This window comes from Lynx rufus, unplaced genomic scaffold, assembly GCF_022079265.1.
Source record: "Lynx rufus isolate CCGP_SWC_20201006 ecotype Redwood Valley unplaced genomic scaffold, mLynRuf1.p SCAF_5, whole genome shotgun sequence".
Taxonomy (NCBI): domain Eukaryota; kingdom Metazoa; phylum Chordata; class Mammalia; order Carnivora; family Felidae; genus Lynx; species Lynx rufus.
In genome coordinates this window covers 33,988,718-34,005,573 of record NW_025814867.1, presented here as the reverse complement: position 1 = coordinate 34,005,573, position 16,856 = coordinate 33,988,718, and the positions used below count along the sequence as shown (strand labels likewise).

The 16,856-nt window shown below is 49.4% G+C and overlaps 1 protein-coding gene across 5 annotated transcripts in view; it reads right to left on the bottom strand.

The window, feature by feature from the left end:
* Positions 1 to 5,842: 5,842 nt before the first annotated feature.
* Positions 5,843 to 16,856, bottom strand: part of MRAS (muscle RAS oncogene homolog) — a 55,388-nt gene continuing 44,374 nt past the window's right edge. For 3 of the 5 annotated variants that reach the window (XM_047099158.1, XM_047099160.1, XM_047099159.1), the window contains 5 exons: positions 16,555 to 16,708; positions 14,892 to 14,991; positions 10,511 to 10,590; positions 9,117 to 9,200; positions 5,843 to 8,520 (listed from right to left, as the gene is read on the bottom strand). In XM_047099158.1, coding sequence (XP_046955114.1) covers positions 8,409 to 8,520; positions 9,117 to 9,200; positions 10,511 to 10,590; positions 14,892 to 14,991; positions 16,555 to 16,708 — 530 coding nt within the window. In that variant the 3' untranslated portion in view covers positions 5,843 to 8,408. Of the gene's footprint in view, positions 8,521 to 8,566; positions 9,201 to 10,510; positions 10,591 to 14,891; positions 14,992 to 16,554; positions 16,709 to 16,856 lie in introns of those variants that run through there. The other 2 variants (XM_047099162.1, XM_047099163.1) reach the window with 2 other exon arrangements.

Genomic DNA, 16,856 nt, shown 5'->3' with positions numbered 1-16,856 from the left:
CGGGGTCATGACCTGAGTCGAAATCAAGAGTTGGACCCTCTTGGGAATGCAAGCTGGTGCAGCCACTCTGGAAAACAGTATGGAGGTCCCTCAGAAAACTAAAAATAGAACTACCCCACGACCCAGCAATTGCACTACTAGGCATTTATCCAAGGGATACAGGTGTGCTGTTTCAAAGGGACACATGCACCCCCATGTTTATAGCAGCACTATCGACAATAGCCAAAGTATGGAATGATCCCAAATGTCCATCGATGGATGAATGGATAAAGAAGATGTGGTGTATATATACAATGGAGTATTACTTGGCAAACAAAAAGAATGAAATCTTGCCATTTGCAACTACATGGATGGAACTGGAGGGTATTATGCCAAGTGAAATTAGAGAAAGACAAAAATCATATGACTTCACTCATATGAGGACTTTAAGAGACAAAACAGATGAACATAACGGAAGGGAAACAAAAGCAATATAAAAACAGGGAGGGGGACAAAGCATAAGAGACTCATAAATATGGAGAACAAACTGAGGGTTACCGGAGGGGTTGTGGAAGGAGGGATGGGCTCAATGCGTAAGGGACACTAAGGAATCTACTCCTGAAATCATTGTTGCACTATATGCTAACTAATTTGGATGCAAATTAAAAAAATTAAAAATTAAATTAAAAGAAAGAGTTGGACACTCAACTGACTAAGCCACCCAGGCTCCCCAAGATAATCTGCATTTCTTTTTTTTTTTTTAATTTTTTTTTTCCAACGTTTATTTATTTTGGGGACAGAGAGAGACAGAGCATGAACGGGAGAGGGGCAGAGAGAGAGGGAGACACAGAATCGGAAACAGGCTCCAGGCTCTGAGCCATCAGCCCAGAGCCTGACGCGGGGCTCGAACTCACGGACCGCGAGATCGTGACCTGGCTGAAGTCGGACGCTTAACCGACTGCGCCACCCAGGCGCCCCAAATAATCTGCATTTCTAATAAGTTCTTAGGTGGTGCTGAAGCTGCTGGTCTGAGAACCAAACTTTGAGAACCACTTATAAAATTATTTTACTTCTGTTCATCGGACTGGGCACGGGTCCCAGGACTGACTAGGAAGCTGAGTTTGAGTCAGAGTTAACGGTTTACCACATCATCGCCAGAATGTACATTCTACTGAAAGCATCCATCAGTGCTAGGCTCAGTGTGAACTCAACTTTCTTTTTTATGTTTACACTTTCACATTAGCATGGTAATGACCTATTTGGCACAATGTTGGAGTTTTGCAAAGCGAAAGTCCTGGGGAACAAGCATATCTCCAGCCTGCATAGAATACCCCGTCTTCAGAGTGCCTGAAGAACCCAGAGCCTTTCAGCTTTCTTAGCTCGGATTGTGAGTTCTCTTGTTCTTTGCATTGAACATAGCTACCCACATTTGAACAAAAATACTAGAGTGTGTGAGAAGCAAACTGGGGTCCCACGGGCCTTAGTGTAAAAACTCCTCTTAATTAAGGGCACCACATGCTGATGGGAGGACACTTCTGAGCATACTGCCTTGCCAGGCAGAATCTTGCAGCAGCTACAGGCAGAGGAGCAAACTCTTAACTGCCAAGTTGAATGCCAATGAGGCTTCTGCTGGTTGCATGTGGTTGAACAGGGTCCTGAGGCACAGTGAGTCCAGGGCTGGATATCATTCCGATGCTGGGGTGATGTTCTAGGGCAGTGCTACTCAAACTTTACTGTGATGCACACATCAATCACCTAGGGGTCTTGCTAAATGTGGATTCTGACTGGGTAGGTCGGGCCAGGACCCCCGCTCCTAGGTGATGCCGATGCTGACATCCGTGACACCTGGGAACTTTTCTCCACTGCCTTTTCACAAGTGTGTGGAGACAGAGGTGGAGTTTATTTTAGATAGTCCTGAGAACCTGGGCAGTGAAACCTTTAATCCTCACAAGCAATGGAACAAGTGGACCCAGTCTGTACCTGAAATTCTCATCTAGTCAGTGCACAACCTCCTCATTGACTGGGTACAAAGTCTATGAGAGCCTCTCCTGGCTCCCCCAGGTTGAGGGATTCCTCTGAATGCACAGATCATAATAGTTCACCACCCCCATTAGGGCATGAACCCCTGTGACATGGAGACTTTTTTTTAAATCAAAGTATAGTTGATGAACAGTGTTATATTAGTTTCAGGTGTCCGACACAGTGATTCCACAATTCTATACCTTACTCAATGCTCACCACATTGAGTACTACAATACTCATAAGTGTAGACAGTGGCTGGGCTGGGATGTTTTGATGACCTCAAACAAAATATTTTTAAACACAAAGTACAGCTGACACACAATGTTCTATTATTTCAGGTGTACAACTTAGTGATTGACAAGTTTTGACATTATGCTGTGCTCACAAGTGTAGCTACCATCTGTCACCCTACAACACTATGACAGTATCATTGACTATACTTCTTATGCTGTCTTTATTCCCATCACTAATTCATTCCGTAACTGGAAGCCTGCATCTCCCTCTCCTCTCCCTTGCACTTGTTTTGCCCAATCCCTCTGCCAATAAAAGTTTGTTTTCTGCATCACAGGTCTGATTCTCCTGTTTGTTTATTCATTTGCTGTTGTTTTTTTTTTTACATCCCACTTATGAGTGAAATAATATGGTATTTGGCTTTTTCTTAGTTCACTTAGCATAGTACTCTCTAGGTCCATTCACGTTGTCTCAAATGGCACAATCTTATCCTTTCTTGTGGGTGCATAATATTCCATTGTGTGTGTCTGTATATATGTGTATACATGTGTGATATGTGTGTATATATATATCATATATACATGCACGTGTATATGTATATACCTCACATTTTCTTTTTCCATTCATCTATCGATGGACACTTGGGTTGCTTTCATATCTTGGCTATTGCAAATAATGCTGCAATAAAATAGGGGTGCCTACATCTTCTTGAATTGGTGTTTTCGTTTTCTTTGGATAAACACCCAATAACAGAATTATTGGATCATATTTCTAATTTTTTGAGGAACCTCCATACTGTTTTCCAGAGTGGCTGCATTTACATTCCCACGAACAGTGCACAAGTGTTCCTTTTTCTCCACATCCTCACCAATACTTGTTATTTCTAGTGACTGGGTTTTAACATCCTCTGTTGCCCTGATGTTTGGCTCAGAGCCCAATGAATATTTGTTGCCTGAATGAATGAAACAATTTGACTTCCCTTCTCTTGTGGGTAATGAACATCAGCTCACTTCTAGGTGTTCAGTGGCATAGCTCACTGTGACATACCGTGAAAATGAGGTAGGGGAGCATTTGGGGTGGGGAGGGTTGAATAGAGTGGAGACATTGACTTCCTCCCTTTTACCAAGATTCCTCTGGATGTGGTGCTGAGAAAGAAGCGTAGGAGGACACAAGTGAAACAGGCAGGAATCTTGGTGGCTCAGGCCAGAATATTAGCAGTGGAGGTGATGAGAAATGGGCAGTACATTTTAAGGGCAGGGTCAGCAGGATTTGCTGATGGATTGGCTATGAGGTGTGAGGAAAAGAGAGGAAGAATTAGGGATGATTCCAAGGTTTTGGGCCTGAGTAACTGGAAGCATGGAGATGCCATCAACAGAGCTGGGTGAAGCAGGAATGGGAGACCAGGAACTCAATATTGGAGATACTTTGACACAGTCTACTTGAGACATCTAAGCGGAGATGTCAAGTAAGCAGTTGGGTGTGAGTGGGGTCTGGGAAGAGATAGACCTTTGGGAGTCACTGGCACATAGAAGGCATTTAAGTGTCAAGACTGGACAAAATCACCAAGAGAGATGTTAGGATCAAGGACCAAGCTCTGGGGTGCTCCAATGGAAGAGGAAGAACTAGCAAAAGAGATCAGGGAGTGACCATGAGGAAAGAGAAAAATGAAGAGATGGCAACATCCTAGAAGCCAATGGAAGGAAGTTGAATAAGGAAGAGGCAGGGATCAACTGTGCCAATGCTATGAGATCAAATGTGAGCAGATTGAGAACCAGTCACTGAATTTCACAAGATGGAAGCCATGGCTGACCTTGAGAAGAAGGGTGGTGGTGGCAGAATGATGGGTGGAAGTCTGTTTAGAGCAGTTTAAAGAGAAAAGAGGGGCGCCTGGGTGGCTCAGTCGGTTAAGCGGCCGACTTCAGCTCAGGTCATGATCTCACGGTCCGTGAGTTCGAGCCCCGCGTCGGGCTCTGTGCTGACAGCTCAGAGCCTGGAGCCTGTTTCAGATTCTGTGTCTCCCTCTCTCTGACCCTCCCTCATTCATGCTCTGTCTCTCTCTGTCTCAAAAATAAATAAACGTTAAAAAAAAATTTAAAAAACAAAAAAAAAAAAGAGAAAAGAATGAGAGCAATTCATGGACTGAGTGTAAATTACCCTTTTAAGATGGCTTCCTGCAAAAGACAGCAGAGAAGCCAGCGGTATCTGACAGAGGCTGTGTATCAAAGGAAAGTTTTGTTCTTTTTTTTTTTTTTTTTCAAGATGGGGAAGATCTGAGAGAACTGATGATGCAGAAGAGAGGGAGGTGAAGAGCCAGAGGAAGGTCCTGGATGTGTTCTAGAGAAGAGACTGACTTCAGTCAGGAGCACAGATGGTTCACCTACTGCAGCCAAGAAGGCAGAGTGTGTGGGTGCAGATGCTTGGGGGTGGGTGGAGATGGTGGAAGGGGGCTGTGGAAATTCTGCTCAGCTGGCTTCAACTTTCTCGGTGAAAAAGTGAGCATCAGCTCAGAGGGAGGGAGCCTTGACACAGGGAGGAGAAGGCTATGTGAGGATAGAGAAGAGAGAGATTCAAAGATGCTGGCCTTGAAGACTGGAATTAAATGGGTACAAGCCATGAGATGCCAGCAGCTCCAGAAGCAGGAAGAAGTTCTCCCCCAGAGCCCCCAGAGGGAGTGCAGCCCTGCCCACACATGGACTTCAGCCCACAGATACTGAGTGTGGACTTCTGGCTTCTAGAACTGTGAGAGAATAAATTTCTCTTTGAAACCACTAAGTTTGTGGTAATTTGTTACAACAGGCACAGAAAACCAATACAGGAGTAAAGGAGATCTGGTTACCAGAAGACCCTCTGCCCTACTCACTACCACGTACCTAGGACCCAGCCCAATGCCCAGTAAATACATGCGAAATGAATGGATGGGCAGGCAGCTGGGCCCGGTGGCCGCCACACCACCGCTCCTACTCTAGTCTGCTCCCAGCCCAGAGGGTGTGAGGAGCCCCTGGGTTACATGCTGCAGCCATTGTCCCCCACAGGGATTCCAAAAGAGGGATTTGGTCTCTTGGCCTCTAGTCCCTGATAAAGGACCCAGAGAGGCTCAGTACCAACAGGTTCAATCAACCGGGAAATGAAATCACATTGCACAAAAGACTGCGATCTTGTGGATGGGGGCAGGGGTCAGTTTTCACAAAAAGCCATGTCAGACACCCCAATCAGTGTCCTTTACAAAGAGTGCCATTTCAGAGCTCTGTCCCACAGCTTCGCTTCAGCCCTGGGTCTACTCAGGAGGTACACACTATCATCCCGTTCTCAGGCAGGGCAGCTGGAGACTGAAGTTCAACTGCAATTGAACTTGCTCAAAGGCACAAAAGGTCAGTGGCGGAACTCGAATCCAAGGCTGCCAGACATCAAGAGGCTAGGTCTCTAATCACCCCACTCACTTGCCCTCATCCTCTGGCTCCAGGTAGGAAGGAGACACTTCCTCATGGCCACCAGTGATCTCCTCCTTAGTTTAGGTTTGCTCTGTAAGAATGTGCTCTGGGCCAGACACAGGCCACTTATAATGTCCTCAGCAAAACTTCAGGAATATCTGAGTAAGAGGAAATAAGACAACTGCTCTTCTTTTCTTTATTAATGGGTTGAGCTACACAAAGACTTGATAAAAAGTTACATAAAAGGCTCAAGCATCGTCGAGACCCTCAGGCATCACTCTCCTGTCACAACAATGGCCATCCGGTAATACTGGGTAGCAGAAGCTGTGCGCTCATGGGCGCTCAACAATTCAAGTATCTTTTGTTCTAAGTAAACCCAACATGGAATTTCTAACCCAATGGAAGGACTAACCCAATGGAATTTCTAACCCAATGGAAGGACTCTGTCTGTGGCTCCAGATTGACTGTCACATGTCTGAGGGGCCTTTGGGTCAGAGCTGCCATGTGTTCGTGGGTCACATCTCTTGGCAAAGTGAGACAGGCCACACTCGGCTCCCAGGCACTCTCCACAGCAAGCAACACGAGGTGGGGTCCAAGTCCTAAGAAAAGCCATCCAAGTGACCCCTGTGTGGCAAAGTACAGGAGAAGCCAGTAGCCAGAGCCCCAGGCTATAGGGGTCGGGAAGATGGCTAAGATTACCTGCTGGAGAGAAAAGTAGCCCTCTAATTGGGGTTGTCAAAATTTTAGGAGGAAATCTGAGAGCACACAGGGGCAAAGGCATGGGGTGGGGAGGTTCAGGAAGGGTGTATTCCAGATGTGAAGGTAGCACTATTCAGGTGGTCTGGAAAACCAGTGGAAACACCAAAATGTCACCAAAGATGAGCCCCATTGGGCTCCTCAGTCACGGAGTAGCATGGCCACCTGATGTTCCAACAGACTCTGCCATGTGGCCATGGAGAGGTACTGTGCTGGGGATGCCCCAGGGTACACTCCATTCTGGCCTATCTGGAAGTCCTCACTGCCATAAAGGCCCACAGTTCTCTAAAACACAGACCTGTCTTTTAAAAGTGTTATTTATCTGTGGGCAACACAAGGTCATGGACAATGAAGGCTGACCCCAGACTCAGCAGCAGGTGGCCTTTCCTTAACCAGTTTCCCCCCTTGAAGAACAGAGCTGAGTTGTGGGCTGACTGCAGGAAGGATGTTCTGGAAGATGGGGCCAGGTGGGCAGGAGCACTGCTGGGATCAGAAGCAGATGGAACCCCTTTGTCTGGCGACCTTCATGGCTAAGGAATTCATTCAATGTCAGCCGATCAGCTTCCAATGGGACCCCCCACTCAGTGCAGCCGTGGAGTCACAGGATCTGCAGAGGGCAGGGGGCAGGGGTGTGCTAGAGGTGGTCCGTGCCCGCTAGTTTTCCAGCAGCGGCCGCTGCCCACCACCCCTTCGCCACGGAGCATCTCCGTCCTTACTTCTTCCCCCCATCTTGCTGCCGCCTCCTCGTCTCGTCCGCACACGGGGCTGCTGCGGACTCGGCTCAGAGGAGCATAAGGGCTGGGAAGAGCCTTGTTCTGTTAGTGTTTAAAATGTCCATTAACACTACAGGATCTTGGGACACTCTGAAGTGCTCAATCTGGAACGCTCTTTGTTATCTTTCCTTTTAGGGTCAGACCAAAAAGGCCCCTTTAGACAAATAAAGGAGTTTGATTTTCTAATTAACAAAAGTCCCAATTATTTCATTCTACACAGAATCACTCCTCAGGTGGGCCCCTGGGGCTGGTGATCTTGCTGAGTTAGGAACTCAGCACACTTTCAAAACCAGTGAAGAATCCAGGTGTCTCATGTCCAGTTGGGTGCTCACTTTCCCAGGTTTCTTCCTCCACAGAGTGGCCAGGCCACCTGCTGGGGCTGTTCTAGTTTGCCTAGTGATCTGACTTGTATCACAGGGGAAAGAAGGTCGTTAGCTGTGCTGCCTGGTCTTTCGACCTCCTCTCAGCGGTGCGCTGCTGTTCTTGCTGTCTCTACAAGCACCCTGGCTGGGAAAACCCAGCCTTTGAATCACTCAGAAGCACCCGAGAGGGAAGTGGCATTGTCAGGATGCTGGGGGAGTGTCCCCTTGCAGACATAGGTGTATGGGAGCCATGGCATCACCCCAATCCTCCTTTCTCCTTTAATTATACGTTATAGTTAAGATCCGAGAGGTTAAGAAAAGTGTGTGCCAGGAAGGCAAGCGAATCTTAAGTTTGCAAATGCTTCGAGGGGTTTGCTCATTTACTGGGCTTTAAGAAGTAGTAGTCAGTCAGTGGACTCAAAGGGAAAATGGCTTCAGGTCTTGCTGCTGTTTTAGTAATAACAGTATTGGATCGTTTTTGGTTAAGATTCAGCACGAACTCGAGTTTTCTGCATGGCGCCCACATTAGCTTACTGTGACGTGTTGAAACGTACATGCCCATGTCAGTGTGTCTGTATCCGAGAGGCACCAGGCAGCACAGGCCGTGAGAAAGCGGGAAGAGACAGATTCGGGAGAGCCCTCAGAGCACAGAATGGAATCTGCACTATCTGAAAAGTAAACGAACCCCTCTGCAAAGCCAATCAGCTTAATTTATACATTTAAAAAGGATAAGAAAAAACCTTCTTAAAACTGACACGCCTGTGCCAGCCTCTCCGCTCAGCAAAATAAAATTCCATTTCCTAATACCTACACCCTCAAACACAGCAGAACCTTCTGGGTGAATGCATCTCTCTTCTCTACAGCTTGGAGGCTACGAGTGGGGTGTTCATCCTGAGGCCTCCAGCCACAGTCCTCATTAACTTCCAGGCTCTCGGTCCCTCCACTTCCATGTTGAGCTGAGTTTTGGCACTGCTGGGAAAACTCAGTTAAAAACAACAACAACAACAACAACAACAATATTCCAGACATGTTCTCAGAGAGGCCTGCTGAAGACTTAAAGCTCCACCAGTCAGTGGGCACAGACCCCTTTAATAAAATAATAATCACTAAAATAATTTAAAAATCTAAAAAAGACACCCAAGCTCAGACACTTTGGGTTGGAGGCTGGAGCCGGCGGGGAATTGATCATGGCTTGTTTGGTACTTTGTCTGAGGTACACCGTTCAATGTCAAATCAATACTGTGTACTTCAAAGAAACAACGTAGCCACTGAGAGAGACGGGGAGGAACCGGGTTGAATCAACGTGAGGGGCTTGGGTGCTGCTTCTGTTTAGCGTTGCTTCCCTGTCTCTTACGAGACACGGGAAAGCCTGTGCCCTTTTGGCAAAGCCGGAGCATATCTCCTTCCTGCCCACCCTCCCTTTCTCCCTTCCCGTGCCAGGTCCTCGGGCCAAGGGTCATGGTTAGAAATGGTTTTCAGTGCGGTTAGGCAGTGGAGGGTCCCGAGGGCCGGCCAGTTCACGGTCACTGTGGCCAGGGTCTCAGGCCCGTCACAATATCACGCACTGCAGTTTGTGGGTGCCGGTGGCCCGGTCTCCCCGCCATTTGGTTTTCTTCTTCTTCTTCTGGCTCTTTTCCGGAATCTGTTGCCTTTTGAGACAGTGAAAGGCAGAAAAACAAAGTCAGAATGGGCTTAGCTTCTCCCTGTCCCACCTTCCTGTGCACCAGGCGGGCCTGTTCTGGATGCTGCTGGAGGGCCTGGCCTGGAGAGTGTCTCTGGGACAAAGAGAGTGGAAGGCAGAGAGGGCAGTGCAAAGCCTGTCCTCCTACTGCTGAGAATTCCTGACATCATGCTGTGGCTACAATTATTTAAATCATAAACTACATTATATGTTATACAGTATTGGCCTCTATTTTTGTGTTTCATATTTTTAAAAAAATGATGGGTCAGCTGAGGGCAAAAGCTCTTTACATGTTTTCTGGTAACCATTCCTATGTCTGCAACCTGCCCTTGGAACGACAGGTCCCTAACCAAGACATCACCAGCCCATGGTGTGGCAGCATATCCTAACTGGAGGCCCATGGGAAAATTTTTTCAAGCGTGAAGAAAGTAAGGGCTGTACTATCACAGTCCATGCTGGGGAATGAGGACAAAAGGCGTGCGTGTGTGAGTGCATGCACGTGGATGTGTATCCTGGGGGTGCTGAGAGGTAGCAGGTGGGGAGTACTCTGTCAGAGCCCCACGTGTGATTTCGTAGCTCGAGCTCACCAGCACATGGCCTCACACTACGTGCTAGATATTTGAGGGCCACTGGGTAGGCTGTTCTGCATGTTGCAGATTTCGGAAGTGGGCAGATGGGCGACAGGGGAGCAGCCAGGAGGCTGGTTCAGTCCTCTAAGCACAAGGTGGTTAGGGCTTGGACCCTGACCAAGCAAAGGAATGCAAGCGAGACCACAGACCAGGATTTCCGATAATATTTGCAGACTGGCAGTGTGTGCAGTCTGGAAAGGAGGCTCATGTGCCTCGCTTTAGAAATTAGAACGGTGGTTGTTCAGGTGACATGTCCCAGGGTGCTCTGGGGTCAGGGTGGGAAAGAAGAGACAGACCTGTCAGTGGTGCTGACAGGTGCGGTGGTGTGGGGAGAACCCCAGACAGGGGGAGGGAGCTGCCCTCAGGGAGCCTGAGCTGCAGAGCCTAGGGGAGGCCAGAGAGGAGGAGGCTGAGTGAGCACCACTGGCAGGAAGGCTTCTGGATTCCCCCACAGGTAGTAGGAGTGAGGGCAGGTGTGGGAAGGCAGGTGGGAAGGGCAGGGAAAAGAAATGAATGGAGGTACAAGAAATCCAAAGCAGGCCCAGAACTGTGCATCCTGGGCCTTGGAACAAGCACTGCGTTCCTCCAGCCCTGCGGGTCCCCATCCTGCCGCAGAGGCCCCGCTTCTAGGGAGGCGTGCCATGCTCACCTAATTACCCTCACCAGGTCATGGAAGGCTTTGTCGACGTTGAGAGGTGGGTCCTTGGCACTGGTTTCGATGTATGGAATCTGGAAGGCAAAGCTCGACTTGGTAAAAGTGGCTCGGGGGTCCACCAAGCCCTGTTCCCTAAAACCGCAAAATCTCAGAGGTCCTGAGGAACTGCCTGCCTTTAGACACCCTCCCCCCACCACAGAACCCCAGCTCCAACAACCTCAAGCCCTTTGGTAGCTTCTTGTTCCTTACGGCTGGAAAATTTTACCAACAGCTTTTCCATTTCTCTCTTGTTCTCTAGTCATAGAGATCTTTAATAGCCCCCCAAAAATAGAAAAGAAGTGATCTTTTTATATACTTGAGGACTAAAGACTGTTTCATTTATCAAACTAAAATAGGATCTGAGGCCATTCTTTTTTTCTTTCTGAGGCCCATTTCTCCACCGTGAAGGGGACCTCTGCCTCTTCCTGGGCCCTCTCTAGAGGGGACTGTGGCGGGAAAGGCCGAGGCGAAGCTGGGCCATGGGCAGGACTCTGCACCCTGGTGACCCCTAGCCGGTCTGTGCCTCCCCGCCCCCAGCATCTATGAGTCTGGGAGCTCAGCCATGTTTACAGAAGGCTTGTGCCTGCACGTTTAATACTGAGGGATCATCATCCGCCTGAAAGGCAGTCAGCACATGGAGAGATGTGGCTGAGGTGGCCCCACAGGACAGGTGTTGAGGGCCATGTCTACACTGAGCCTCGGGCCGGTACATGGAGGGGAACGAAGGTTCCATGAGGTCAGGACACAGTCCTGAGCACACCTCTTCTCCTGTAGCAGGGACCCCACAAAGGCAGGAAGCATTCATGCCCACTCCTCCATCAGTGGAGAGGGTGTAGGGTTTGTACAAAATATACAGGCTTCCCCAGGCCAGAGAGGTAAGCAGCTTGTGACCAGACTCAAGAACTGTGGTAAATTTCATCACTTTTTCCTGGTTACAAAACTAAGGCATTTCATTGTAACACTTTCAAAAAAGAAAAGCCCAGTGAAGAAAATAAAAATGATCAACAGTTCAAGTGCCTGGGTAAGGGGGTGACAGAGTAAGCTGTTACTTTGGAAGAATGTGTTATAAACGACTGCCCAGAACATACCCTAAACTATCCTCACACATTGCTGTGGCTTCAGACAGAGGTCTCGTAGTTGACCCAGACCCCAAGGTCAGGGCACAGGAAGCACGGCTTGCTCAGACTTTAGAAGTAGTCATCCAACAAATCTCTGAACCTCTGAAAACACTGAAAGAAAACTGTCCTCCACTGTAGGTTGTTTGATTGAGACGACTGTGGGCCGTTTCGCCCCCCAGGTCTCAACATCCCTGACCTCACTGAACCCTCCCCTTAACCGTCTGCGGTGAGCAAGTATCTCCATTGTGCAGTGGGAGACTGAGCTCAGAGTCTGACACACTTGCCCAAAGCCACACAGAGGCCAGCAGAGAATCAAGGTTTGAAACAGATGCATGTTCCACTTGCTGCCTGGCCTCCCACAGACAAGTAGGGGTGCCGAGGTCATTGGCAGAGCCTCTTCCAAGCATGGCAGGCACCCCTGTTAGCACCTAGAAGCCAGAGACCCGTGGCACCCTGTGAGGCCAGGACAAGGCACTTCTATGTGCACACTGAGAGGGGAAGCGGGAAGGTGCCAGTAGTGGGGCCCGGGACCTAACTGGGACCCCTTCACATCCTGTGACTCTGCCAGCTCAGCAAGTCCACGGATCCGGGGGCCCCAGACCACTGCTGCCTGCTGTTCCCCTGCACCACTCAGAAGTACATCACTTGTAGCATCCCCTAGGTCCTCAGGCACCCCCCTCCTTCTTTCTGGGCGTCTTGCCTCTACCAGTAAAAAAAGGCTGATGTGCATTTTCTGGGTTCTTAGAATTCTAGGGTTTCAGGAGCAAGGAGACTCAAACTAAGGGAAACCCTGTAATAAACGGTAGTACGCTCTGACTCAGCCACAGGGCTAAGAAATGCCATCTTCCTGCACAGGGTGGGGCACCGGCCTTGCCAGCTAAAGAGGAACTTGCCTTATGAGCTCTAAAATAGGATGTTATCGAGAGTAGCTCGCAGAGTCACTTGGTCAAATAAGTCACTTGGCTGCAGGAGAAAGACGGCTGAGAGAGGGGAGACCCGGTTCTGGAGGTGCGTTGCTTATCTGCAGAATGGAGCTCCTGCGGCCTGCACAGCACCCTCCCCTCTGCACCCACCCACCCAGCTGCTTGGGAGGGATGCACACAAGGTGAAAGCCCTAAGGAAGCCTCCTCAGGCCAGTGTATGGAGCCCAAGGCTGTGAAACAGAGCCGGCTCCTCAGGCCTGTCTCTGTTCAGAATGTCCTGCTGCTGAACCAGCTCTCCTCTGGAGACTTCAGGGCAGCCCTGTCCTGGTCAATCACTCCCTCCTCCTTGAGGCACCTTCTTCACTTGGCTCTCATGATGCTCTGCTTCGGCCCTCATGTGTCACTGACCACTCAGGCCCTTTTATGGCTTCCTCCTCACTTCCCCACATCATTGGTTGAAATGTCCCAGCCTCGGTCCCTCAGTTTGGGGCCCTTGCCCTACCTACACCCACTCCCTTGGTGTTCATGGCTTCAAATGCCATCTACATGCTGCCGATTGCCAATATTTACCCCAGATGCTATATCTGACTGATGTCTTGGCATTCCCATCTGATCATCTGCTCAGCTCCGTAAATGACACAGATATGCAAGCAAGCTCCTGTCTTGCACACACTTAATCCTACTGTCTCCTCTGCCCAGCTACTCTCACTCCTGTCTTTTGAAAGTTGCTCACGCCCAAACCACAGGGTCACCTGCCATTCCCTTCTTTTTCTCTCACCCCATATCCAATCTGTGCACAAACCCTGTTGGCTCTCTTAGAGACATGTCCAGAATCCAACCACCTCCTTGCCACTTTCACGAGTCCCACCCTGGGCCATGTTAACCTGTACCTGGATTATTGTGGCAGCCTCTAACTCGTTTCCCTGCTCCCACGATTGGCCCCTACCAACCCTACTCAACACAGCCACCAGAGAGAAGCTGTCCAGCCATAAGCCAGACCTCATCACTCATCACTCAAAGCCCTCCAGTGGTTTCCCGTCTCCCTCTGAGTAAAAGCCCATAAAGCCTTACACCCCTTCTCTGACCTGACCTCCCGCTACCCACCCCTCCCACTCCTGCTCCAGCTGGCCTTGCCGATCCTCAAACTCCCACCTCAGGGTCTTTGCATTGATTATTCCCTCAGGTGGAACGTTCTTTCCCCAGAGGTCTGTGGGGCTTACTCCCCCACCTCCTGTAAGTCCTTGCTGAAATGCACCCTCCCTAGCAAGGCTTTCCCTGACTACCCTATTTGGAAAAGCATCCTCCTCCACCTCACATTCCTGACCCCCTTCCCTGATTTACTTTTTTCCATAGTACATGTCACCTTCCAACACACTGTAATTTGCTTTGTTTATTATCTTCTCTTGTCACTAGACGTAAGAACCATAAAGCAAGGGGTTTTGTTTCCCAGGGCCTAGAGTACAGTTAAGTGAACATGTGAATGAACACAGAAGGCACAGACAAGCAGAAGTAACTTGCAGTGAGCCCCCTTCCTCTACTCACACAGCTGGGCCCACCAGGCAGGGGGAAGGGGCAACCTTGCAGCAGACCTCCCAGCAGGCAGAGTGGACTTCTATGTAACTGACCAAGGAGGCCAGGGGCCTGGGCTGTGCCTGTGGTGGGGAGGGGTGGGACGAAGCCCAGTGACCCCTCCCCAGCACATCCAGAGGGCAAAGGGGCATCACAATGAACTGAGAAAAAGAAAACACATATGTCTGCTGATATTCACGGAGTGGCCTGGGCAAACCTCAGCATGACCAGCCGTAAGATGGGCATAACGATACCTACCTCAACATGCGGCTATGAGGCCTAAATTCTCTCCCGGCATAATACCTGTCATAGAACGGGGCTCGGTGAACTGCAGCTCGTCTGATGATTCTGAGCATAATCAGGCGGCTGGCTCAGAGAACAGGACAGAAGCCAATCCCTGCACAGCCCAATGATGAATCTGCTGTGTTGAAGGCCAGGAGGTGGCCTGAACGCCACAGCTCACAGGCCACTGTGAAGGCCCTTGGTCCCCGCATCAGAGCCCCTTATGACTGAAGAGAGTGCTTTCTCTCTGGTCTGCTATTTTGTTTCACAACATATCCCTTATCACATATGCCCTCTACCCACTACCCAGGAGCCCCGAGGTACCACAGGGGTGATGGGCATGGACTTGTATACATCCCTGACCATCCAACACACACACACACGCATACACACACACACACACACACACACACACACACACACACACACACACACAAAACCTACATTGTGTTTGGTCGCCATTTCTTTTCCTTGTTCCCTGGTGATTTTCCTCAAATGCATCAGATCGACCTTGTTGGCCACGAGGATCATCGGAAATGACTCTCTGGGAAATAAAGGAACAGCAGCTCATGAAGTTTCACGGCTCTCACACCTGGTGATGGGAACACAGCTGCACCTCAGGCACAGTGCAGCCCATATTGCCTCCCTGGTTGTCCTGGGGTCGGCTCAAGAGTCCTTCTCTCCACGTCTCTAGGCAGGGGAAGGGGGGCTCAGGACTGCTGGTTTGGAGGCTTGCTGCAGGGAGAGGAAAAGGGTTTTCCTGGGAAGCTCCTGGCTCAATACCATCAGTGAGGGCCCTGACAGACTGCTGTGCGGGGGAGGGCTGGCTACCCAGACCTGCTCCCTTCCATCTCCTGGCCACGCTGATGCACCAGCCATCCAGGGCAGCTGTGGCCATCAGCAGTGGCTCGGGAAGAGCACCAGGGCCAGCGTCTGGTACACAGCTGGCATTCAATAAATGGCAGCTGCAAAATCAAGATGGCTCCCAGGAGAGGAAGAGTGGGATCACAAGGCATGTCTGCCTTAAAGATTTTCATTGACTTGGGGCACCTGGATGGCTCAGTCGGTTGAGCGTCTGACTTTGGCTCAGGTCATGATCTCGCAGTCTGTGAGTTCGAGCCCTGTTGTTGGGCTCTGTGCTGACTGCTCAGAGCCTGGAGCCTACTTAGGATTCTGTGTCTCTTTCTCTCTCTCTGCCCCCACCCCTCCACTCTCTGTCTCTCTCTCTCAAAAATAAATAAACATTTAAAAAAATAATAAATAAAGATCCTCATTGACGTATGTGGCCACATTGCTGCCTGAAGGTGAAAGAAATGTCAGTCTTACAGCATTTTCAACATCATTGGGCATTTTCATTTTTAAAAATTTAGAATTTCACAGGTAAAAAATACTACTTTATTATTTTTCTTGCATTTCTTGGGTTAGCCAAAAGGCTGAATATTTTCCCATATCAGAGTCATTTATGTTTTCTCTTTTGAAATTCCTACAGTCAGGAGCTTAACCCACATTTACGTCTCAGAGCTTTATGTGTATATGTGAGTGTGTGTGAGTGTGTATCCCTTTCCCTGGAAAAGTTACTAATACTTTGCGTTTGGAGTTGGTGTGAACTAGACTTTTCTGACTTTACTGAGATTTGGTCAAAGCTTGCTCATTTCCTATTCATTTGTCCTTTTACTCTCTTTGCATTGCCTCTTTAAGAGCCAATTAACTGAAAACACCAGTTAGGCTGAAAAGAAACTACAAATTATTTAATTACTCCATATAATGCTAAGGAAAAAACCAGCCTTTAATTAGGTGCTTGTAAATCCCACAGTCAAATGTGATTTAGCCAATTACAATGCATATGGGAGAGAAAATTCACTTTTTCTTTGAACATGATAAAATTTGGTTAAATTGGGGGCATCAGTGGGGACAGTTTAGGAGAGATGGGAAGGGGCTGACTTAAGGCTTGAAAGCAGTTTGGCCCCATGGAAAGAACTGGGGTAGGAGCCCAAGGGACCAATGTCTGAATTCACCTCTGCCCCTCTGTGCCTCAGTGAGAGAGACTGAGACAGACAGAGCCTGCTCTGAGCCAGAGGCTGGGAGGTCCTGGCCCAGCTGCCCTTACCTGTCCTTGACGCGCAGGATGAGCTGGTGGAAGCGGTCCACGTGCTCGAAGCTGGCCTTGTCTGTCACCGAGTAGACGATGAGGAAGCCGTCCCCTGTGCGCATGTACTGCTCCCGCATGGCGCTGAACTCCTCCTGCCCGGCTGTGTCCAGAACTGGAGTGGGATGAGGCCACTCAGAGGCTGTCACCCCCCACTGTGGAGCCCTCCTGGCCTGCAGACCCCCATGCTGCCACTGCCATCCCCAGGGTGGCTCCAGACAAGCTGTCCCCACGAGAGGCTGCATGAGCTCCCTGGGCTGAGG